The following is a 26,290-nucleotide window of genomic DNA, read 5'->3' as shown; positions in this document are numbered from 1 at the left end:
CAGCTGCCGGTGGCGGCGGGATTCGCGCCGCCCCCCGGTGATTCTCTGACCCGGAGGGGGGTCGGAGAATCCCGCCCCACCTGTTTTGAGGTTACTTTGAAAGCCATTTTTAATGAAGGTGATTAGGGCAAGGACCAGGTCACATATGTTTCACCAGCTTGTTCAACTTTCAAAATGTTCTTCACCTCTGGCTCTATCCTCTGTAGTAAACACAATGGGCTGGATTCTCCAGCCCTGCCCACCACAAGGACGCCACGGACGAGCCGCGTACCATGGAGAACTCCACTGACCTTGGACGGGATTCTTCGGTCGCGTTCGCCCGGAGATTGAATGAAATGAAATGAAAATCGCTTATTGTTACAAGTAGGCTTCAACTGAAGTTACTGTGAAAAGCCCCTAGGTATGTCGGTATCAAGGTATGTCAAGGGGCGACATGGTGCTGCATGGTTAGCACTCCTGCCTCATGGCGCCGAGGACCCGGGTTCGATCCCGGCTCTGGGTCACTGTCCATGTGGAGTCTGCACATTCCCCTGATGTCTGCGTGGGTTTCACCTCCACATCCCAAAGATGCGCAGGTTAGGTGGATTGGCCATGCTAAATTGCCCCTTAATTGGGGAAAAAAAATGTGGTTCTCCAAATTTTTTTTTTTTAAAGTTTAAGGTGTCAAGTGCAGCTCAACAATGTGCAACGTGCATCCTGCAGGACGTGGGAAATCATTCAGCCAGAAAATGCTCTCGGTGACAACATCTGCAGGAAATGTCATCAGCTGCAGAAACTTAAGCTGCGGGATGCGGAGCTCGAGCAGTGGCTGTAGAGACTGTGCTCCGTCTGCAAGGCTGAGGATTACAAAGATGGCACGTTTAGGGAGGTGGTCACACCTCAGCGAAGAAGTACACAAGCAGATAGGGAATGGGTGACTGCCACAGGATCTAAGAGTAAGAAAGGCAGGCAGTGTCGGAATCCCCTGAGGCTATCTCGCTCTCTAACTGCTTTTCCATTTGGATGCTGATGAGCAAGGTGTTTCCTCAGAGAACTGTCGCAAAAGCCAAATTTGTGACACCCAGTGAGTGGGTGGCTCAGTTCCACAGGTGGGGAGGAGGAAGAGATGAAGTGCTTTAGTGGTAGATGATTCCATACTTTATGGGAGTAGACAGATGTTCCCGGAGCTGCAGCCGCAGACATGACTCCAGGATGGTATGTTGCCTCCCTGGTGCCAGAGTCAAGGACGTCACTGAGCAGCTGCAAGACCTTATTTTTGGGGGGTGAGGGTGTACTGCCAAAGGTCGAGTTCCACATTGGAACCAACAACATAGGTAGGAAAAGGGATGAGGCTGAAAGTAGATTTTAGAGAGTTGGGAAGAGAATTAAAAAGCAGGACCTTGCGAGCAGTAATCTCAGGATTACTACACCCAGTGACATGTGCTAGTGAGCATGCAAATAGGAAGATTGAGCAGTTCAACAAACGGCTGGAGAAATGGAGCAGGAGGGCGGGCCTTAGATTTATGAGGCATTGGGACCAATTCGGGGGCAGGTCAAAAAGTACAGATTACAACTTAACAGGACTGGAGCTAGTGGCCTCGTGGGGAGGTTTGCTAGTGCAGTTGGGAAGGGTTGAAACGAGATTGGCAAGGGATGGCAACTGGAGCGGAGATGCAGAGTGGAGAGGAGAAGAACAGGCAGTAGGAAGTAGAGAGGTATTAACTGATAAGGAGGAAATATCAGGAAGTAGAATGAAGGTTAATAGAATACCTAGAGAGTTTGATAGAACTGGAGTAGGCAATAGGAAGTCATTAGATGGGGTCAGAATAAGGACGGGAAGTAAAAAAGCCTAAATCAGGGTTAATGTGCATGTGTGTGAATGCATGGAGTGTGGTTAATAAGATTGGTGGAACTGCAGTCATAGATTGACAAATGAAATTATGATATTATCGCTACAAAAGAGACCAGGCTCAAAGAAGGGCAGAACTGAGCATTAAATGTTCACTATTCCTGGGTACAAGGTGTTTAGGAAAAACTGAAAATTACAGAAAAGAGGGGGAGGGGGGGGGTGGAGGTATTGATTAAAGTTGGCATTACACTCCTGGAGAGAGAGAATGTTCTGGGGGGAGGGGGTCAAAGACGGAATCTCTTTGGCTAGAGGTATGGAATGGAAAAGGTGCAATAACATAACGTTGATCTGTGTATTTTATAGAGCCCCCCAATCGTGGAAGGGATTTAGAGAAACAAATTTGCAGAAGAGAGGTGCAATAATTATACAGTCATTATAACGTGGGATTTCAATTATCCACATATAGACCAGGATAGGAATAGATCAAAGGGACAAGAGGGGAATGAAGTGAGCTCCTGGAGCGTGTTCGAGATCATTTTCTGCAACGGTATGTTTCCGAGAGGGCAGACACTGTTGGACCTGGTTCTGAGGAAAGAGTTGACCCAAGTGGGTTAAATATCTGGTTTAGCACACTGGGCTAAATCGCTGGCTTTTAAAGCAGACCAAGGCAGGCCAGCAACACTGTTCAATTCCCGTACCAGCCTTCCTGAACAGGCGCCGGAATGTGGCGACTAGGGGCTTTTCACAGTAACTTCATTGAAGCCTACTTGTGACAATAAGCGATTTTCATTTCATTTTCAATGCAAGGGCATTTCGGGGACCATGACTGTTGCATCATAAGATTTTGGCTGGCCATGGAAAAAGGACAAGAAGCAAACCAGAGCAGGGATAATTAATTGAGGGGAAGCCAACTTTGTTGGGACGAGGATGCTTGGGAGTTGAGTAAGCTGGAATCAAATGTTGGCGGAAAAGACAGTGGGCCAATTTCAAAGGAAAGGTATTACCAGCAACGTTAAGATATACTCCCTTGAAGGAGAAAGGCAGGACAAATAAATCCAGAGCGTCTTGGATAGTGAGAGAGATAGAGGTGAAGGCGAGGGTGAAAAGAAGGAAGTGTGCGTACGATAGAAAATACAATGGAGAATCAGGCTAAATATAGATGGTCCAGAGGGGGCTGGTTTAGCACAGGGCTAAACCGTTGGCTTTTGAAGCAGACCAAGGCAGGCCAGCAGCACTGTTCAATTCCCGTACCAGCCTCCCCGAACAGGCGCCGGAATGTGGCGACTAGGGGCTTTTCAGTAACTTCATTTGAAGCCTACTTGTGACAATAAGCGATTTTCATTTTTTCATTTCAGAAGGGAAGTGAAAAAAACTATTCAGAAAAGCAAGGAGAGAGCATGAAAAGAGGCTGGCAGCTAACATAACAGGGAATCCCAAGATCTTTTATTAGCACAAAGAAAAAGTGTGTTAAAAGAAACGGGTCGGCCTGATTAGTGATTAAAAAAGAGGGATTGCGTCACACAGTCACAAGCGTTCAGGGTAGTAAGGCAGAGAAATAAAGGGGAAGAAGTTACAAATTGTGAGCAACTTTAAAAAAAATCTACTGCCATTAATCCCCGTGATTAAAGTTCAGTCAGTGATGGTTCTTTCAGGTGGCTTTGTCTGGCCGAATTCATGGTCTTGTTCCCAAGAACTCGGCGGTTAAAAATGCATCAAAGTATTCTTGTATTGTGGGAATTAGCTCACTTTGCAGACGATCGGGAGATCTGACTTTGAGAGAGATGGAGGCCAGAGGCAGGCTGGAGCTGGGTTAAGCCGCAGCTGAAGATGGAATTGAAAAGCTGTATAATTAAAGCAATTCAAACAGCTCAAGTCTCTGCCGTGTGACAGGGTGGTTTCGGGTCAAGCCATTCAACTAACAACGGACTCTAAGGACCCTCGATAAAACCCATTGTAATTTGAGTCGTTAACTGTAGTTTCATTGGCACGCCGCTGGAGCTGAGGGAGTCACAATGTGACTTTGCCCAGAGCTCCCTTAGTGTTGCATTAGCTGGAATGTTCACACAATGCGAGGGGTGTCACATTCCAGAAGGTTGATGAGTTAACCTTTGTCCATTTTTTTAAAAAAAATTTAAACAAGAGAATATGGAAGAGAAACAAGTTTTTAAGATTTTACTTTTTTCGTGCCTTCTCTGCATGATACACTCTTCAAAAGCTGCTACTTTGATCATCTCATTATGGGGCTTGGTGCTATACTATGTTTGATAATGTTCCCATGAGGCACCTTGGGAGATTTCATTACGTTAAAGACACTATTCAAGTACAAGTTGTTCTCCTCCTTGCTCACAAATTTGCATATCAACAAGTCAAAATGATTACGGTTGTGAATCAACTGGTAAACTCACTTTAACTAAATTAAACTAGCATATCAGCCAATCAATTGTGAGGAACCTGCATGTGAAGAATTTGAATATCACAGGGTATAGAATCCCTACATTGCAGAGGAAGGCCATTCGGCCCATTGAGTAAGCACCGACCCTCCGAAAGAGCACCCTACCTAGGCCCTGTAACCCCACCAATCCCCGTAACCCCAATAACCTTCTTGGACACTAAGGAGCAATTTAGCATGGCCAATCCACCCAACCTGCGCACCTTTGGACTGTATAAGAATATGGGCTTTTGAGGATATTTGGTGAAATTAGGTCTTTGCAAGATTTAAATGACTCTCAGGATTTCTCTAACCTTCTTTCTGCAAAGTAACCCACTGCTTTGGGTGTTCTGCGAACTCCAGGTTCTGCATGAGGGGCATTGGTTTGCAAAACAATCGGCACAATTCTCCCGTTTGCAGACCAAATGCTCCTGCCAGTGAATAATGGGACCGATTCCTGTTGGTGCTGGAAGCAAAGCTGACTTGCCATTCAAGGTTTTAGCAAGGATGGGGGTTTTTGCTGGACCCGAGAGAGTATCTGACAGGGCCTGCTCCTCAGAGATCAGGATGCTGTTTTTGAAGGCCATACCAATCTCAGAATACTATTGCAGCCCCCCAGATCGCTGGCAAGGCCACCTCGCCACCCCCCCCCCCTCGCATTGCTGGCAATGCCCCCCGTCAGCTCATTCCCCATTCTCCCCCTTCAGCCCCCACCCCTTGGCAATGTCAACATAGCAACTTGCACTCCAAGGGAGTGGAATGGGGTTAGTACCCTTCCCACAATTGTCTCCATGGTGATCCTTCAGGGGAGGTGGGGTCTGGGGGGTGGGGGCTTGGGCTGCAGAGGCTCAGGTTGGAGATCTTTCCTGGGATGGAGTCATTTTGCCGGTCTTCTCATCTGTAGCCTTTAGAACCTTTAAACTTCTTTCATAATGTCAAGATCAGAGATCTGTGAGAAGAAAATGGAAGTCTTCTCTCTGTAGCCATAACCCTTTAAATAGTCTTTCAGCATGCCAATAGGAAAGATTTGCGAAATAAAGGTAAAAGTCTTCCCTTTAATGTGGTGGAAAGCTTTGAAGCGTTTTTTTTCACATTCAATTTAATCCCCTTTTATCGTTTTGATGCCTCTGTGCAAGTGTAGAAGCCTAAAAGCTTTGAACTGCATTATTTACATTCAATTTCACGCACCACTGCCTTTTAAAAGTTTCTTGATTGAAAAGCCCTGGCGATGTCAAAGGAAGACTACCATTGTTTATTTATATATCTCTGCAGAGGTCCATTCACTCTGAAGGCTTCCTCTTTTGAGTAGCTGTTCTTTCTAACCGCAGTTTCTTTAAAGAGGCTGACCCTTTGTTCTGAAAAACTTCCAAGAAAGTCCAGTTGCTCTGTCTGAGTGCTCTCTCCACACCTGACCTTTCTCCACCAGGTCCCTGTTTATCAAGACATGCACCAATTCACATTGGGGGTCAATCCCGTTTTAGGCCTCACGCTCAATTCATCGGCCCATCGCGATTCCCGCTGCTGGCTAGTGGCCCCAGAGAATCCCCCCCATATTATCGCTTAGAAAAAACGGGGGGGGGGGGGGGCTAATCTTATCTCTCTAGTTTCAAGAATGCACCCAGAACAGTTGAAATATAATCAATTATAGAATATTGTTACTAAATTTGCAACATTAAGCTTTGATACAGTCAAAATTCTCATTATTGTCAAGGTCCCGAGCTGCACCATCACAGTGGAAACTGAAACAAAGAGCAGAAAAAGCTTTCGCTAAAGCTAGAGCAAGGCTCGAGACCTACGCCTGGAGTCACAACTCACCAGGCTCTCGATTGGGTAACATGCAGAGAATGGACGATGCATGATTGGGTGGATAGTTAATAATAATAATAATTGCAGTTCCGATTCTTGGGATATATCCTGGTGGAACGGGATATTCTCCGTTGGATCTAGGCGGTGTAATCCTTGCACGGGAGGAACGAGGAATGGATGACGCCTACTACTCTCAATTGCTCTTTGTAAACTGCTGTTCAAACATTGTAATGTACTAAGTTTCACTTTTCTGTTATCAATATGGAGTCAGCTTTGAACCATTGAACTGATAATCATAAGATCATAAGACATAGTAGCAGAATTAGGCCACTCAGCCCTTTGAGTCTGCTCCGCCATTCAATCATGGCTGATATATTTCTCATCCCCATTCTCTTTTTACAGATGCACCATAGAAAGCATCCTTTATGGCTGCATCATAGCCTGGTATGGCAACTGCTCGGTCCAAGACCGTAAGAAATTACAGAGTCATGAACACAACCCAGTCCATCATGCAAACCTGCCTCCCATCCATTGACTCTGTCTACACCTCCCGCTGCCTGGGGAAAGCAGACCGCATAATCAAAGATCCCTCCCACCCACACTATTCTCTCTTCTAACCTCTTCCATCGGGCAGGTGATACAAAAGTCTGAGAACACCCAATGACAGATTCAAAAACAGCTTCTTCCCCGCAGACTCCTGAATGACCTTTTTATGGATTGAATGTTCTCTTCACACATCTTCTCTACTGAGTAGTACTACACTCCTGTATGCTTCACCCGATGCCTGTGTCTATGTATTTACATTGTGTATTTCATGTATGGAATGATCTATCTGTACGCAGAACAATACTTCTCACTGTACCTGGGTACACGTGGCAATAAATCCAATCCAATCCAATCCTGCTCTCTCCCCATAATCAAAAGGGACTTTAAAATCATTTCTTACAGTTGATGCGACCAATAAATGCAGCAGCAGAAATCGTGATATTAAGAGTTGTAAGGCTTGCAATCAAATAGACAGAAAGTGCTCACAGACTTTTTTAAAATATTGCAATAGATACAATCTCGTCTTCAACATTCTGCGACCTACTTGGAAATAGAATACAAATTACCCTGCTTCCTTCCTTAAAACCCAAGCTGCAATGTCTGGAACAACTCTCCAGAGTATCGTAATGAACAGAAAAGTTAATGATTATTTAACTACATGTTGACTACCTGTGACACACAATTAATTACTGAATTGATACACTGCTGAAAGGTCATGTGTTATGTTAAGTTATTGCCATTCAGGAGGTATTTATACTCTCGCCACTCATTTTAAAGCATTTTCCGACACTTTATACCACAGCGATAGCACCCCTATTACAGCTTGAATGGTGCCTTTGTGCCACAGTCACTGTCATCTTTTTTGGCTGAAAATAGTGGTTAAGACCAAAATAGTTCTCATCTGAAAATTAAGTGCAAAAGGCTCTTATTTCGATTCATTCACTAACGTTTTATAAATTTTAAAAATGCATTTGACAAGGCTAATTCACAAATTCATGTTCTAAACTTAGCCTTGTAAATTGAATCACAAGTTAAATACAATCACAATCAGCAAATAGTTGAATATAGTAAGTACAATACCATGCATGACTCAAAGCCACGGGGGGGGTTCAGCGCCCCCCCCCCCCCCCCCGGTGGCAGCGGGATCATCCGTCCCAGCAGCCGGCCAATGGGGTTTCCCATTGTGGGCACCCCACGTCGTCGGGAAATCTACAGGCTTCAGTGCGCTGCCGGTGAAACGGAGGATGCCGACGGAGAATACAGCCCACGGTTTGGAATCGGATTAATTTGCTACTTCACACTTATTGACATTCATTCATAATCTCTGCAAGGACATAGCAGCCACGAAGTTTAGACGGGCATGCCTGACGGTGTGTACCATATCTTGTGGTTAGTTAGACGCTGAATTTAACTGTATCCTTGAGCAGACAGTTTACCAAATGTTGGTAAATAGGATAATGATTGCGAGCGGGCAGGTTATTATATACTATGGAAGACAGAAGCAACATGAGAATAATAACAGGAGCGAACTGCAGACTTTAGAAAGTAGGCAGATAGCTGTATAGTTGTCAATTTTGTTGGAAAGGAGTTCCTGGAGTCTGTTGCACACCAGGTTGCATTGCAGCCGCCAATAGGGGAGCTATAATTTACCGTTCATAATTAAAACTTTTAAAATAGAGACTGCAAAGTGAAAGTCCCAAGTCTTGCTGCATTTGGACATGGACTGCTTCATTATCCATGGAGATACCGATGATGCTTACCACAGTGCAGTCATCGGCGAACATCCCCACTTCTGACTTTATGATGGAAGGGAGGCCATTGATGAAGCAGCTAAAGATGGTCGGGCCGAGGATACTACCCTGAGGAACTCCTGCAGTGATGTCCTGGAGCTGAGATGGTTGACCTCCAACCATCACAACCTTCTTTCTTTATGCCAGGTATGACTCCAACCAGCTGAGAGTTTTCCCCCTGATTCCCATTGGCTGTAGTTTACTAGGGCTCCTTGATGCCACACTCGGTCAAATCCTGAATCAATATCAAGGGAGTCACTCTCACCTCTGGAGTTGAGCTCTTTTGACCATGTTTGAACCAAGGCTGTAATGAGGTCAGGAGCTGATCTACATTATTTCCCTTTAGAATTCTAAACAGTCACCTCTGAAAAATATTTTCTTGTGAGAACCTGCCCAATTTACACAATCGTTCTCATGGTACAATCCCTCCACCCCCATCATCATTCTGGTTATTCTCTTCAGTATCTTTCCAAAGCTCCTTTCAATGGCAAGGGGGCACAGGTTCAAGGTTGAGAGGGAGAAAGTTTAAGGGAGATGTGTGGGATAAGTTTTTCACGTAGAGAGTGATGGTTGCCTGGAACGCGCTGCCAGAGGATGTGTTGGAAGCAGGCACATTAGCATCATTTAAGAGGCATCTGGATGGGTCCAGGAATAGGGAGGAAATGGAGGGATACCGACTGAGTAAGGGCAGAAGGTTTTGTTTTTAGTTAGGGCATCATGATTGGCGTTGGCTTGGAGGGCCGAAGGGCCTGTTCCTGTGCTGGACTTTTCTTTGTCCTTTGTTCTATCCTGTGCCACCCAGAACTGTACATTGAATTACAAGTTACATTGCATCAATGATTTATAACATGGCAGGATTACCTCTTTATTTCAGCTCAATATTGACCTTTTACATTTTTAATAATTTCAAGAATTTTCACTATTCAATGCAGTCTCTTTTATTCCTATAAAAATGTCACAGCTGTACATCACAAAGCTTTATTCCTTTACCTTTCTACTTGCAATGTTTTATTATACAACTTCTAAAGACAATTTTGAACAACTTCTGTGGACGAGGCGGGGGGAGGTGTTACAGAAGGTCGGCGGTGGGGCGGGAGGGGGGAGGGGGGGGGGCGGTGATGGTTGGATTTCCGTTTTGTATGGAAAATAAGGAAGAAGATTAGACAGGGGCATAACCATAGGGATCCAATATAGTAGAAGTGTAATTGTACTTTATGCTTCTTAACAAAAAGCCAAGAGCATTGGAATGTTTTGGGGGGTTTAAGGCACTATATAATGCAAGTTGGTGTGGTTGTTGTTGGGAGATGGAATTGGTCCTAAGTTTCATTTCCCAGCACTGATATTGTCCACCTCAATGTGTACAAAACCTCAACAGAAATAAGGAAACAAGTCTAAAAGCAATCGCAATAAAAACTAATAGGGGAAACCAATGTTTTTCTTTGGCTTGGACCATCCGTCTGGCTGCAGCTATATAACATTTTTCTTGAGAGCATAAAAAGGATACACTTTTTAAGGGGCTGGGATCAGGGGGGAATCACAAGTTTATTTTAAATGTGTGTGTGTGCATTCAGGCGTATGTGTGTGTGCCTGTGTGTCGGGAGACAAGACCCAACAGCCGTAACAAAGGGTCCCCAAAATGTCCCCGGTCCCACACCCAGCTTGTTCCCACTTTCCCCAAACCGACAGCCGATGCCTTTCCCCAACCCGCTATCCTATGACATTCCCCTCAGTAATAATTTGTCCACTCCATTCCCACGCATGCCTGGCGTTGCACGTGGCGTCCCTACTTCCTGCTTGCAGGCTGACGGGCAACCTCCACACCACCCTGCCACAGGTCAAACTAAACCGCAACCTCAGCCTGTAGCCCTAGGTTCATTTTACAGAACCTACACTCCCTCCTGGTCCAGCTGCCGACTGCATCCACATCTCGACCCGGCACATAACTTCACCCTGGAACTACACTCTGGAGGCAGCATCTGCCTCGAATCCCTTTCTCCAAACTGACCTATCATTGCAACCCCCCACACTGAGAATCATAGAATTTACAGTGCAGAAGGAGGTCATTCGGCCCATCGAGTCTGCACCGGCTCTTGGAAAGAGCACCCTACTTAAGCTGACACCTCCACCCTATCCCCATAACCCAGTAACCCCAGCCAATCTTTTTGGACACTAAGGGCAATTTATCATGGCTAATCCACGTAACCTGCACATCTTTGGACTGTGGGAGGAAACCGGAGCACCCGGAGGAAACCCACACGGGGAGAACATACAGACTCCACACAGACAGTGACCCAAGCCGGGATTCAAGCCAGGGACCCTGGAGCTGTGAAGCAACTGTGCTAGCCACGGTGCTACAGTGCTGAAGATTCACACACAGCTGATGTTGGTGTGTAAGTCAACCTTTGAAGACACACAATCCCTCCAAATATGGGGTTAACTTATACGGCAAGTATAAAAGTGAACGGCTGGCATTGATGTGGGCAGTTGCCACATTTATCATTTGTTAAGCGGGTTCTGCTTTGACTTGCCAGATCTTGAAGTACCACACATCTTCGTAACACAGTCCATAGCTCCTGCTTGATCCCTTGCAACTAGTTGTAAGGTACCGGTGAGTAAAACACTAATTTGCGGGTGAAACACTGAGGCTGGCTATAAATGCAAGGACATCATGTTAGCCCTGAAAAGGGGAGCGACTTATACACCGAGCATATACAAAACACAATGTTTTGGGGCTGAGAAGTGGGTTTGTCTAATGCCACGAGCTACGGTGGAGAAGCAAACCCTGTCAGAGAGAAGTTAACATTTAGAATTTTTATATCTAGTATTCAAAAAGACAGGCTACAAATCCACAAAGATTTGATTTTGCTATATGTTCCACATCTGTTCAGGTACAATCCATTACTTGAACAGGATCCTTGTACCAAATTTCTTAAAAGTACTAATTTTCCTCTTTTGTATTCACAAATACTCCAAATATGGAATATACGTAACTTTTAATTCACATTTAAAATTGAATACTTTAACATGATTACCATATATTTGTATTATATTTTAATATAATGTATTTCTATAGGGGCTGGCTTAGCTCATCGCTAAATCGCTGGCTTTGAAAGCAGACCAAGGCAAACCAGCAGCACGGTTCAATTCCCGTACCAGCCTCCCCGAGCAGGCGCCGGACTGTGGCGACTAGGGGCTTTTCACACTAACTTCATTTGAAGCCTACTTGTGACAATAAGCGATTTTCATTTCATTTCATATGTAAGCAATATCGGGGGCGGCACAGTGGTTAGCATTGCTGCCTCACAGCACTATGGACCCGGGTTCGATTCCCGGCTTGGGTCACTGTCTGTGCGGAGTTTGCACGTTCTCCCCGTGTGTGCGTGGGTTTCCTCCGGGTGCTCCCACAGCCCAAAGATGTGCAGGTTGCGTGGACTGTGGGAGCGAAACCCACGCAAACACGGGGAGAATGTGCAAACTCCACACAGACAGTGACCCAGAGCCGGGATCGAACCTGGGACGTCAGCGTCGTGAGGCAACAGGGCTAACCCACTGCGCCACTGTGCTGCCTCACAAACAGCAACATGACAGTGACCAGATGATCTGTTCTTATGATGCTGTCTGGGAAATAAACATAGGCCAGGGCACTCGGGGTAAGTCCTGTACCTTTTCAAAATAGGCCCTCGGAGTAACGCTTCATCAGGAAGCCAGCACTGCTGACAGCGTAGTATTCCCTGTGCTGGAGTGTGAGCCCAGACCTTTACACCCAAATTCTGGGGCTGGGCCTTTCCGCCAAGGATGAGAGACAGAGATCAGGACTGGGGGGAAACCATCACTCCTTGCAATTTTCATGGGGTGCTCCTTGGATTGTCTTGGGAGTTACGCTAATTGTCCTTAGGGTGGGCTCTTGAAATAGCAGGGCCAATCAGAGGCCTTCCTTGAAAGAAGCAGCAGGCTGTAATGGAAGGTTAAGTAAGAGGGAGGCCGTTCAAGACGGACGTGCCCTTTCTGTAACTTATTAAAACCTTCTATTAAAGAATAGCTCAAAATAAGCCTGGACGGCAACTCGCTACTTGTGGGAGGGTAGCCCTGCTGACCTCCAATCCTGCCTCCTCAAAAAAATGGTCAGGAGGCGGGATGGAACTGAGGAACTAGCGTGCCAGTCAGTGGGGCAAATGTTAATTCCTGCCCTGGGCAGGGGCCACGAATCCAGCCCCTGGAGTGGGATTTGAATTCAAAACCTTCTGACTCAGACGGGAATGCTACCCGTTTGTGAGGATCAGTGCTGAACGGCGCTCGCCCAAGGTTTCCAAGGCGAAGGGGGTGAATTCCAAAGCTTCAGGTACCTCGGGAAATTAAAGTGAGACTTGCTGCCTCGTTCTAATACGCAAATTTCATCACAGCATTTACAGTGCAGAAGGAGGCCATATCAGCTCATCGAGTCTGCATCGGCCCTTGGAAAGAGCACCCTACTTAAGCTCAAACCTCCACCCTATCCCCATAACCCAACCTAACCTTTTGGGACAAGAAGGGACAATTTAGCATGGCCAATCCACCTAACCTGCACATCTTTGGACTGTGGGAGGACCCGGTGGAAACACCCACAGACACGGGGGGAACGTGCAGAACCCACACAGACTGTGACCAGGAATCGAACCTGGGACCCTGGAGCTGTGAAGCAATAGTGCTAACCACTGGGCTGGTTTAGCATCAGGGCTAAATCGCTGGCTTTGAAAGCAGACAAAGGCAGGCCAGCAGCACGGTTCAATTCCCATACCAGCCTCCCTGAACAGGCGCCGGAATGTGGCGACTAGGGGCTTTTCACAGTAACTTCATTTGAAGCCTATTTGTGACAATAAGCAATTTTCATTTTCATTTTCATTTCATTTTTTCACTGTGCTACCGTGACACCCATATTGTCCATAACGCGAGCCGGGTAGATCCCGGGAGCAGGGTGTCCCGGATTTTATCGGCCACGCTGCGCCGCGGCGAGCTGCTTTTAGGGCGCAGGATGGCCATTGGATCGCGCCCACTGTTCTCTTTCAGGGGAGCAAGCGGCTGGAGTAAAATCAGCATTATTTAACATATTATAAAATTGGAAAATGTGCCCTTTCCAGAAGATTTCACAGAGTTCAACAATTTAAAAGACTGGCTAATTTTGGGAATCTTTTAAATTGAGTAGTTCCATTTTGTCAAGCAGGCATCAGTGTGATTTTTTTCAGAGTAAGTGACACTAATTGCTACCACTACCAATTAAAATGAAAAAGCTGTCAGCTGACCCCATGTGCTGAAATTCTTATGCTTGTCATCAGTCAAGCAGGCATTTATAACATCGGTAATTAAACAATGACAAATGGAAAATTATTAAAACATTGGGTGCGCATCTACATTTGGAGTTGAAAAATTAAAAATGGTCCTGCCATCGATGGGATTTTTAGTGAAAGAAATGGGGCTGGATTCTCCATTATTGGGACTATGTCCCCACGCAGGCGTCAAAATGGTGGAGTTTCATGCCTGAAAAACTGGCATGAAAGGACGACTAATTTCCCGCCCTGCAGGGGGCTAGCAGGGACCTGCCGTCGATCTCACAGCTTTTGCTTCCAGCGGCCGTGCCGGTCTCCGTTGCGGATCGGACCACGGAGCTGGACCCAAAAAAGAAACCCCCTGATTGGCCGTGCTCCTGACCCTCAACTCCCGCACAAGCATTTATCGGCTGCCTATAAGGCACCGCCACCCCCCCGTCCTCCGATCGGTCGGCCCCCGACCAGGGCATCCGCGGACTGAGTCCGCAGCCGCCACGCGAGTATCCCGACCGGCTGGAGCACATTAGTTCCACGGAGTTGGGACTTCGCCGGTCGGGGGCGGAGGATGGCGGAGCGGGCATCTGGCAATGGCCCCAGGTAGGTCCCAGGCGGCGCGGCGTACTGCCCGAGTACATCGATTTTTGCGGACCGTAGAATTGGGGAACTGGCGCCAGTCCCAATTCCTTGCAGGAAAATGGGGAGGGGGGTGGGATTCTCCCTTCTGGGGATGAAGTCCCCACGCCGGCGGCAAAACTAGCGGCAACCACTCCGGCGTCAACAGCCCCCAAAAGTACAATTATCCACATTTTCAGGGGCTAGGTGGACGCCGGAGGGATTGGCGCCACTCCAGACATTGCCGAAGGTCCGGCGCGAGTTCGCACATGCGCGGAACAGCCGCGTGATCCCACGCATGCGCGTGGGGTTCTCTTCTCCACGGCGGCCCCCGGGCAATATGGTGGAAACCCACAGGGGCCCGGCACAGAAGAAAGAAGTTTCCCCACGGGACAAGGGCCAGCCCGGGGTCGGATCCCCCCACACCCCCCCAACGACCGCCCCCGCACACTCTCCTGCCAGATCCTGCCGTGTGTGAGGCGAGTAATTCACGCCGGCGGGACTGGCCAAAAATGGACGGCCGCTCAGCCCATTGGGGCCCAGAGAATCGCCGGGGTGGGAGGGGGGGGGGGCCGCTGTCAATGGCCCCCGACAGCCGCCCGAAAAACGGCGCCAGAGAATAGGGCAGCCGGCGTTGGGTCAGGATTCACACCTCCCCCGGGGATTGTCCGACCCGGCGGGGAGGGGGGGGGGGGGGGGTCGGGGAATCCCGGCCGGATTCTCCGCCCACGCATCGGCCGCGATTTTGGCGTCGGGGTGCGGAGAATCTAGCCCATGACTCCTGCAGTTATTGTAGGCTGAGTATCTAGTTTGAAAGTGGTGCACCAAATATTTCAACTAGATGTACTGCACAAGTTCACTAAAGCCGAAGTTGCCCACTTTCATCATTATTCTTCAAATGGAGGCATTTCTGAAACACAAATTTGAATTTTTCCAATCTTACCTACTCAGGTTTAATTGGAACTTCATCCATGCAACTACCACCTGCAACATAACTATTCCCACCAGGGGCTGGTTTAGCACACTGGGCTATTGGTCAGTGCAGGTTCAATTCCCGTAGCGGCCTCCCCGATCAGGTGCAGGAATGTGGCGACTAGGGGCTTTTGGGCAGCACGGTAGCATTGTGGATAGCACAATTGCTTCACAGCTCCAGGGTCCCAGGTTCGATTCCAGGCTTGGGTCACTGTCTGTGCGGAGTTTGCACATTCTCCCCGTGTGTGCGTGGGTTTCCTCCGGGTGCTCCAGTTTCCTCCTACAGTCCAAAGATGTGCAGGTTAGGTGGATTGGCCATGCTAAATTGCCGATAGTATTCAAAATTGGTGGGGTTACTGGGTTATGGGGAGAGGGTGGAGGTGTGGACCTTGGGTAGAGTGCTCTTTCCAAGAGCCGGAGCAGACTCGATGGGCCAAATGAACCTGCACTAGATCCCTATCCCAAGCATTTCAGCGCTGAATTTCTCCCATGCTCTCACTATCATACTGTGATCCTGCATAAAGGATCAGAACTGGTGCTCTTTTAACTAACACCATCCATTCCTCAAATCATCACAGTAAGGTGGCAGGGCTCAGGGTCTAGCTACTTCACCTCGTTACTTCAATCACTGAGTTCTGAAAGCTCCTCCTTCCATGTGACAACTTCCGAATAACCTTGGTTTAAGTGAATATGTAAACAAATCATTCTGTTTACATCCATATGGGGGACCTAACGAGAATTATGCTGTCAACCAAAATTATTGCTGCCCTGTGTTCAGAATCGGATCACTGTTGAAGTGACAGATTCCAAGTGTGGAGGAATACAATCGTGACCATTGCGAAGATTAACCAGGACTAGATATAACCGATCGGGGAGAAACAATTGGAATGCGTCTCACGTCGGCCTTTTTGAAATCGCTGGGAAAGGGAAGGCTGAAGAAGAAGAAGAAGGCTTAAGATTATAGGACAATGACGGTAGCAATGTGAGATTTAACACAGGTGTCACAATCCCAGCTGATGTTGCCAAGAGACAAGTCGGATCCCAGGGTAGAACCCAGCTTGATAGATCATGGAGGGCAGCTACTGAAGAGAGTCACAGGAGTCAGCTGCTGAACTTTTAACAAAAGAATAAAACATTCTTTAAACAATTTCAACTATATATTATAATATTCCTTCACCCCCAACTATACCTTTACAGATGTATGTTGTAAGGTTAACACAAGTTATAAAATTTAGTTTATACTCTATCATTCACAGTAAATACACAGTCCACATAAACCAACAGGAAACCTGTGGTCAAACACCCCACACTCTGAAACCAAGTGACCGATGCCACCCAAAACAACCTTCTCAGCAACTCCCCCAAGTCGCTCGTCACACGTGAGACAACTGGTCTCACTGGAACTCTTGTGTCTTTCACACAAGAGTTTACAATCTCCGTTCTCGAAGATTGGAATCGTTCCCCAAATGACGCTTTCTGTTGGATGTCTTCACCAAGAATACACCTCCAGGGTTTCCATCTCGCCTTCAATGGATCACCACATGCGTTCAAGCTTCACCTTTCACACAATCTCTCAGATTCTCAGCCATGCCAACAGAACACCGCTGCTTCACAGGCCTGTGGTAAACAGACCATCACGGCTACCTCCTTGGATCTTCTGGCTTCCCACGAGCCTATTTTGCTTTCAGTCTACTTCTTGCAGCTTTCTCTCTTTAAGCTTGGAGCCTCCCTCTTACTTATCACTCTTAACTTCGCTGAACAGGACCTGTTTTCAGTCGCTGCTCTTGTCCCCTGACTTAAGTGCTGCCTTGGGGCCTCCTTCTGTCCCACTCCTTAGTTTCGGAGACTTCCTTTCGTCCGGGGAAATCTGCCCACTGCAGCACCAATCCAGCCTCTCAGTCAATGGCGTTTTGCTTCAGGGTGATCTGATCTTTTTTTTATCCCTGTTTTACTTTTCAATTTGATCCTCTTCCACACTGGCGCAAGGCTCCCTTTAAACTTAAAAAAACATGAGAAGGACAATCTGCGCGTGTGCGCAGAGCCAGATCCCAGCCTGAAGATGACAAATTCCTCAACTGGGATTGTGCGGCCACTCTCCGGGCAGCACTGGTGCAGAAGCCGAAGATCGCAAAACCGGAACAGACTGCACGCGCGGCCATTCCAGAGTCAGTGCGTGTACAGAAACCACTGAGGCTGACTGGAGCTTGGAGTTCTCAGCCTCTGAGTCCCAATCCCTGTTTGTAAGGACAAGTATTTCTTGATATTCCTGGGGTATAGAACATAGAACATTACAGCGCAGTACAGGCCCTTCGGCCCTCAATGTTGCACTGACCTGTAAAACCACTCTAAAGCCCATCTACACTATTCCCTTATCGTCCATATGTCTATCCAATGGCCATTTGAATACCCTTAGTGTTGGCGAGTCCACTACTGTTGCAGGCAGGGCATTCCACACCCTTACTACTCTGAGTAAAGAACCTACCTCTGACATCTGTCCTATATCTATCTGTATGTAACACAGGGACAGAATACGTGCCGTTACATGATAGGCTATAACGGCATGATAGGTAGAACATAGGGGTAATAAAGTACAGAAGGGAATCAAACTAGCACAGGGCTAAAGAGCTGGCTTTTAAAGCAGACCAAGGCAGGCCAGCAGCACGGTTCAATTCCCGTACCAGCCTCCCCGAACAGGCGCCAGAATGTGGCGACTAGGGGCTTTTCACAGTAACTTCATTTGAAGCCTACTTGTGGCAATAAGCGATTTTCATTTCATTTTCATTTTTTCATTTCAGGTTAAATAGTCAGAGCTCGAGTATCGCTTAAAAAAGAGACATGTTGTTGAAGCATTTCGTCTTGCACTCATCAGGCTTGATTCACAAGAATAACAGGTCTAAAGGGAACTACAATTTATTCTGCCTGATTTACATTTTAGGGGTGATGACTCTCATTTCTTCTTACAAGGTGCTACCTTGGGCAATTGTTTCACCTCTGTATTCCCAATGCTCTCTTACAACAAGAGCTGTGTCCTTGACGGTTTCAGAACATTCTTTCATCAGTACTTTGTGTAACACTTGAAGAATTGCATCTTGTTGCACGGTTTGCTTGATCTGAGCAAAACACTTGTCTGTTAGAGTCACTATCTCTGCTGCGTTGATGACTTCCAGAGCATGACGTACCATTGCTTCTCGTTAACTCTGGGAGATTTTGCACTCTGTAGTAGTATCTTCGTCTTCCTTCAAAGGGAGTGCAGCTCTCGACAGCATGTCGACGATGTACATCTGATTACCTTGCTTGTACTTAACTTCCAAATTATATCTCTGCAAACAAAGTAGTTTTGCAGGTTCTTCAGAGCCGATAGAAGCGGGTTGAAAAAGCTGCTTTGAAGTGGCTTGTAGTAAGACTCTACCATTACTTCCTCCCTCCCAAACAGGCACTGATTAAAATATTCACAAGCAAAGACAGCACTCATTCTCAATCTGTGTAGCGTCGTTCTTGTGTTAATGCTCTGGGTGGCCTTGCTGCATGAGGGTTGTTCCATGTCCTTTTTCGCTGGCATCACACTGCAGGGCGACTTCGTCATTGACATCCTGGTATCTCAATATTGGCATTGTTGTCACTAGCTGTTTGATGTGAGTGAAAGCTGCTTCTTGCCCTGTGCATCCAGGGAGGATGTCCCACCTTAGAGAGCTGCCAGCCACTATGGTTAGCCAGCAGCTCCGTAGTCCCAGCGGTGCCAGGTTTGAACAGTGGCCACTGCTGGGAACCACTGCCAGTCCACAGCGAAGAGGAGGGTATGGAGGTGAGATTGAAGGTAAACCTGGGGTATCAGTGGGAGCTGACAGGCCCAGCAAGGGGGATGGGAGAGTTGGGTTGAAGGGGCCAAGGCAGGAGGGCTAAAAGGGGGATATGACCTTGCTTCTGATGGGCACAAGCAACCCCAAGAGGAAGCCCTCCTCTAAGGTGACACCAGTCCGTTCAGTTAAAGCTGCCCTTCTACCCTCTTAGTCTGGGCTTCCCCCACCATGGGTAAAATAGCCGGTTAGAACGTGGCACTTAAATGGCCATTAATTGGTCACTTCAGAACTTCAATAGGTCTATAGATGGGCAAGTCACAAGACATCTCACTGCCTCCCATAAACCGGTTCAGGGCAGATGGGTCAGGGCAGGAAGGCCACGGGCTGCAAATTATGAGCCCTCCCCCCCCCCCCCCCCACCTCTTCTTCAAGCAGGCCAGCAGGGGAGGACAAAATCCAGCCCACAATGCACAATTCCACCAATCTGCTGGGTATCAGCTCTACATCTTCACCACCTCTCTTGACCCCCCCCCCCCCCAGTGCCACTACGCTGGCGCATTGTCTTGGATAAGCCACAATTTCCTCCAGTTCAATACCCACAGGATCATATCCCTCGTCTTGGACACCTTCCCATTCAAGGTCCATTTCTCTGTCACCGATTGCATTCCCCACCGCCACTACTACCTCAGGTAAAAGCAGACAGTTCCCAACCTCGCTGTCACTCTACAGGCCGAGCTGAAGCTCCAACTCCACCCCAATCCCCGCACAAAGACAGCCTAATTCCACTTCTCCAATATTGCCAGTGTCCAACCCTAACCTCAGCCCACTTGTTGATTAAACCTTCATCTGTGCTGTTGTCCCTTCCTAGCCTGGCTGTTGCAATGGTTCCTGGCCTGTCACCCCCCCTCCCCTGCATAAACCACATCAGCTAAAACTCTACTGACAAACCCAATCACTCACACCATCAATGTTCACTGTACTCACTGAGCTGCAGTGGCTCCCAGTCCTCTAAAATCTCTCATTTGTAATTCACATCATGGTGTTCTACTCCCTTCATGATTTCATCCTTCCCTATTGTTGTACCTTTCTGTCGTCTTACAATTCTGCAAGAACTCTGTGTTCTTCCAGCTCTGGCTTATTACACATCCCATGTGGCCCACCACCGGGGGCCACCACCGGGGGGCCATGTCACCATCGGGCTTCAAGCTCAAGAATCTGTCCCGAAACCTTATACCTCTCCGCCTCTTTATAGTTCAGTAAGAAGTCTTACAACACCAGGTTAAAGTCCAACAGGTTTGTTTCAAGTCACTAGCTTTCAGAGCACTGCTCCTTCCTCAGGTGAATGAAGAGGTACGTTCCAGAAACATGTATATAGACAAAGTCAAAGATGCAAGACAATGCTTTGAATGCGAGCATTTGCAGGTAATTAAGTCTTTACAGATCTCGGGGTAACCCCAGTTTAAAGAAGTGTGAATTGTCTCAAGCCAGGACAGTTGGTAGGATTTTGCAAGCCCAGGCCAGATGATGGGGGAGGAATGTAATGCGACATGAATCCCAGGTCACGGTTGAGGCTGTACTCATGCGTGTGGAACTTGGCTATAAGTTTCAGCTCGGCGATTTTGAGTTGTCGCGTGTCCTGAAGGCCGCCTTGGAGAACGTTTACCTGGAGATCAGAGGCTGAATGCCCTTGACGACACCAGCATCGCCACATCTTTATAGTTCTTTAGGGCCCTATTAAAACAGACCATTTTGACCGGACATGTAGTTACCACTTCTGTGAAGTGTCTTGGGTAGTTTCATTGTAAACGTGCCTTCTGCTGAGTTCCAAAATCTACTGAATTGGAATCAGCAGTAAGAACATTTTCCTGACCGATAAACTCGGAGTGCCAGTTCTCATTACAGTCCAGGAAATGAAATAGCATACACAGGGTCACATAATTCGCCATTTTTCTTTCAAAATAAAAGTTTGTCTGGGTCCCTGGTATCACCGTGTACTCTAAAAGATGCATTATTTCCTGTGTCATTCGCAGACTTCAAGATTAGAGAAGTCAAAATTATGAATCACTTCAAAAATGTTCTTTTTGTTATCACAGTAGTTCGCTCATGAATTCAGTTGGAGCTTTTAAGGTTCATGAAGAATTCAGTTTATGTAATCTAGGCGGCCCCCGCCCCGTCCCACCACCACCAGACCTAGCAATTAGCATCTCTTTATTGTCACTGATGTATCAGAGAGTGACCTTGCTTTTTCGCAGAAGATAAAGAAACTTTGTAGGTAACAATGTCGTAGATGAAGCCAGCTTTCAAACTCGTCTCCTTGCCCCCACCCCCCCCCAGAGAAATTAGTGTCTGTTACATGTTGTATCTATCAGTATCTAAATAATAACCTAGGCGTGCATGCAGTGCATTTTTAAAGCGAATACGGAACGGTATAACGCCCAGCCGCGTGTTTATTGGCAGCGGGAGGCGGCACGCCGTTCACGGGCGGTAGGATTCTCTGTTCCCGCCGCTGACGATGGGAATTCCCATTGAAGCCACCCCGCGCACATCGGGAAACCCACGGGCCGGGGTGTGCTGCCGGCGGGACCAGAGGATCCCGTCAGCAGCCAGCGGCCGGACAATTCCGGCCCAGATCTACAAATGAAGGGCTGGATTCTTCCGCCCCGCCTGCCAGAAGAACACTACGGGCGAGAAGCGGACAATGGAGAAGTCCATTGGCCTCGGGCGGGACTCTCCGGACACCGGGCAGACGCGGCCGGAGAAACCCACCCTAAGCGGCACGGTAGCACAGTGGTTAGCACTGTTGTTTCACGGCTCCAAGGTCCCAGGTTCGATTCCCTGCTGGGTCACTGTCTGTGCGGAGTCTGCATGTTCTCCTCGTGTCTGCGCAGGTTTCCTCCGGGTGCTCCGGTTTCCACCCACAAGTCCAAAAGACGCTTGTTAGGTGAATTGGTCATTCTGAATTCTCCCTCTGTGTACCCGAACAGGCACCGGAGTGTGGCAACGAGGGGATTTTCACCTACTTGTGACACTAATAATGATTATTATAGAACTAAGTTTGACAATAATTAAACCCATTTACAAAATGCCACAACAATCAAAGCTTTTCCTTCAGGCATTGCTGAATTATGAGACCACACGTGACCCACGCCGTCGGGAACTTGGCCGGTCGGGGGCGGGTCATCGGGGGACGGAACATCGGGGGAGGCCCTGGATACGTGGCGCGGCGTACCCCGAGCATCGCGGACGCAGCGCCGCTCCCAATTCCGTCGGGAATTTGGATTCTCCGGCCCGTCGCCGAACGCAATTTCACCGTCGCCGACTGAAGAACCCAGCCCCATGGGTCTGGGGGCCGGACCTCGCCCAACATTTTTTCCTTTGCCTTTTTTTTCTCTTTTACCTCGCCCTTTAAATAAAATTCTCCTTTCCCTTTCTTCATTTTGCTCTCTCTACACATGATTTTACATTGGATTAAATATTCGAGCCTCACACACATTGGTTTAGGCTCTGCACGTCTTTGTAAGGATTTTTCAATCGGATTGATTGAACAGACAAATCACTGCTTGGCCTGTTGACACAGGCCCCTGAACGGTATGTGGTGTTCATTCACCACTGACCTCAAAAACCAGGCCAGCATTAATTATCATTTCATTATAGACTCTGCCACTACCAGGTTACGATTGTTTTTAAAATTACAGTGTATTCTTAAGTGCAAGCCGTACTTCAATTTTAAACAAATTTAATAAGCTTGAAATCCTTCAAACTATTTCCAGTATTTCTCATTAAAAAAGGTAATACTCCAAAACATTAAAACTTTATAATGCAAATTTTCTTGTTAAAGCATTGAAGGAATCGAGACAGTTGCTGATTTAAAATGATTCTGCCGTTAGAAAAACGGCCTTAAATGTGAGGTAAAGTTGAACAGTGTGCAGGAATTCTCCTTTTGGAACTGATCAGACAGCCTCACAATTCTGGGGCGTCATTCTCCGACTCCCCCGCCAGGTTGGAGAATCGCCGGGGGCTGCCGTGAATCCCGCCCCCGCCGAAGTCTCTGGCACCGGATATTCGGCGGGAGCGGGAATCGGGCCGCGCCGGTTGGCGGGCCTCCCCGCTCGATTCTCCGGCCCGGATGGGCCGAAGTCCCGCCGATAAATTGCCTGTCCCGCCGGCGTGGATTAAACCACCTTTTGAACGGCGGGACAAGGCGGCGTGGGCAGGCTCCGGGGTCCTGGGGGGGGCGCGGGGTGATCTGGCCCCGGGGAGTGCCCCCACGGTGGCCTGGCCCGCGATCGGGGCCCACCGATCCGCGGGCGGGCCTGTGCCGCGGGGGCACTCTTTCCCTTGCGCCACGGTCGCCACTATGGCAGAGGCGGAAGAGACTCCCTCCACTGCGCATGCGTGGGAAACTGTCAGCGGCCGCTGACGCTCCCGCGCATGCGCCGCCCGGGGATGTCATTTCTGCGCCAGCTGGCGTGGCAACAAAGGCCGTTTCCGCCAGCTGGCGGGGCGGAAATTCCTCCGGCGCCGGCCTAGCCCCTCAATGTTGGGGCTCGGCCCCCAAAGATGCGGAGCATTCTGCACCTTTGGGGCGGCGCGATGCCCGTCTGATTGGCACCGTTTTGGGCGCCAGTCGGCGGACATCACACCGTTTCGGGAGAATGTCGCCCCTGATCACTCAAATTTGTTTTATTCGCTCGTGGAATGAGACCATCGCTGGGAAGGTCAGCATTTGGCGTCCTCCCTAATTGTCTCCAAGAAGGTGGTGGCGAGCCATAGCACTCTGTCTATTAACAATTTTGGAAAACATGTAGGTCAGACTAGGTAAGAATGGCAGATTTACTACCTTGAAGGACATGGGTTCACTAGATGTAGGTTAATTGATGAGACTTGGGGCACGATTTAACAAAAAAATAAACAGCCCTGTTTTGGGCACGTATCTAAGGACTGTAGTGTCGCAAATATTCTATTTCTTGTTTAAGAAATGGGGAAAGAATAAGCCAAGAAATCAGAGGAGAATTAATGTCAGTTATGCGATGGGTTTAACTTTAAAAATGCATAATATGGGATAAAGGTAGTGAACATTTCAGAGAGGAATGGGCTAATCAATATTAGTCAGTATATATTTTTAGAAGGACAGGTGATGTTTCACCAGTGAATTTTCTGAGGAAATCGCAGAATAATTCCGAGATAAATGTAATGCCGAGATACATTTTCACCTCAAAATGTTTGTCTCCATGTGGTAGTCGCCACTGTTGTATTATATTGTATATACTGCACTGCATACGAGGGTATTACAGTAAGGCCCCTGTACTACAGGTACAGGGGTAGATCCCTGCCTGCTGGCTCCGCCCAGTAGGCGGAGTATAAATGTGTGTGCTCTCCGAACTGCAGCCATTTAGGCAGCAGCTGTAGGAGGCCACACATCTCTGTGTAATAAAGCCTCGATTACTCTCTACTCTCGTCTCGTCATAATTGATAGTTCATCACTCCAGTGTACATGCATTAATACTCCATTTGTTTATTTAGTTATTCGGAAGTGTCTGTTTTAGAATCATGGAATTTACAGTGCAGAAGGAGGCAATTCGGACCATCAAATCTGCACCGGCTCGTAAAAAGCGCACCCTATTTAAGCCCACACCTTCACCCTATCCCCCTAACCCAGTAACCCCACCTCACCTTTTTGGACACTAAGGGACAATTTATCATGGCCAATCCACCTAACCTGCACCTCTTTGGACAGTGGGAGGAAACCGGAGCACCCGGAGGGAAACCCACGCAGACACGGGGAGAACGTGCAGACTCCGCACAGACAGTGACCCAAGCTGGGAATCGAACCTGGGACCCTGGAGCTGTGAAGATACTGTGCAAACCACTGTGCTATCGCGCTGCCACAGGAAACATGAATCTTTATTAAACTGTATTGATTTGTTCCGCAATTTCTACAGTAACTTTCCCTACTTTACAGAAAACCAATAAGTAGTCAAATAGAAATGTAGCACATCAAAATGCCATTCTACGCCTATTAAAGGACACCCAGTTTTGAAATGTACAAAGCCAGCTGAACAATTTGCAGAATCTATTTGAATCACTTCTTCCATTATTTCACGATCAACATTGCTGCATTCATTCAACAGACTGGTCGAAGAAAAGGAGAAATAGAGAAAAGATAAACTTACAGGTCCAAAAACATTGCTGTCAAAACTGTGGCCATGGTGATCGCCTTCAATCCATAAGTGCCCATTGGGAATCTTTATGTATCTGTTCCTGTGTCCCATAGTTCTGTAAAATATAATGAACATATTGATATATCTTAAAAACTGTGGGCACGATTTAACTAAAAAAAGAGTCCATTCTGGATGGGATTAGCCGGCTCAATCCCGGTGGACACTTTGTTTTGTTTCCGGGCACCAGCGCGGAACACGTCCCTCCCCCCCAAATTCCGCCCTTTCCGATCTCTCATCCCCCCGACCCTCAGATCCTCCCAACGCCTCAACTCACCAGTTGGGGGGTCCTCTAGCCTGCCCACACATACTGGCAGGGCACCCCCAGGCCTGAAACCCCCCGCTGCGGCAATATTCCAGTTTGGCACCATGACGCTGCCTGGCCTGACAACCTGGCAGTGCCACCTCAGCAGCTGGCCCAGAGCCCAGCCACCTCCGATCCTCTGGCAGATCCACCTTGCCAAGTGCCGGTCTGCCTGGTCCCTGTTTGTGGAGACCTGTCCTAACCGGCGCTTGCCTGGGCTCTTCAAGGCAAAGCGATTCGATCCCAACACCTTAGGTAGACCAGGCGAGTGCATATTAAAGTGAGACTAGCTGCACTCTTTAACATGCAGATTGGCCAAATACGGATACCGCCCATTCTGAATGGGATCCAGATTGTGACGTCTCGTGAGGTCCCGTTAGATCAAGCGAGGCATGGCGAGCCAGGTAAATCCCGGTTTATTGGCCGTTAGCTTTCGTCCTGTATCTTTTAAATACTGCGGTGTTTCATCGTTAATGTATATCACCGTTTGATAAGAAGTAAAATTGCCATATCCACTCTATTGACTCATATAAAATATTATGATACATTCTTGCATGTGATGTGGGCATTGCTGCCAAGGCCAGCATTTTTTGCCCATCCCTAATTGCCCTTGAACTGAACGGTGCTAGGCTTCAGAGGTCTCTTCAGAATCAACCACGTTGCTGAGGATTAGAAATCACATGTAGAAT

General features: G+C 47.8%; 1 protein-coding gene across 1 annotated transcript in view; it reads right to left on the bottom strand.

Moving 5' to 3' along the window:
• The window catches only part of immp2l (inner mitochondrial membrane peptidase subunit 2), a 674,197-nt gene that overhangs the window by 146,299 nt on the left and 501,608 nt on the right, over window positions 1-26,290 (bottom strand). Inside the window, exon 4 of the mRNA XM_072485308.1 lies at window positions 25,253-25,355. Coding sequence (XP_072341409.1) covers window positions 25,253-25,355 — 103 coding nt within the window. The remainder of the gene's footprint in view (window positions 1-25,252; window positions 25,356-26,290) is intronic.

Source organism: Scyliorhinus torazame, chromosome 19, assembly GCF_047496885.1.
Source record: "Scyliorhinus torazame isolate Kashiwa2021f chromosome 19, sScyTor2.1, whole genome shotgun sequence".
Lineage (NCBI taxonomy): Eukaryota > Metazoa > Chordata > Chondrichthyes > Carcharhiniformes > Scyliorhinidae > Scyliorhinus > Scyliorhinus torazame.
Note: the sequence above shows the minus strand (reverse complement) of the source record. Positions and strands in the feature narration are given on the sequence as shown.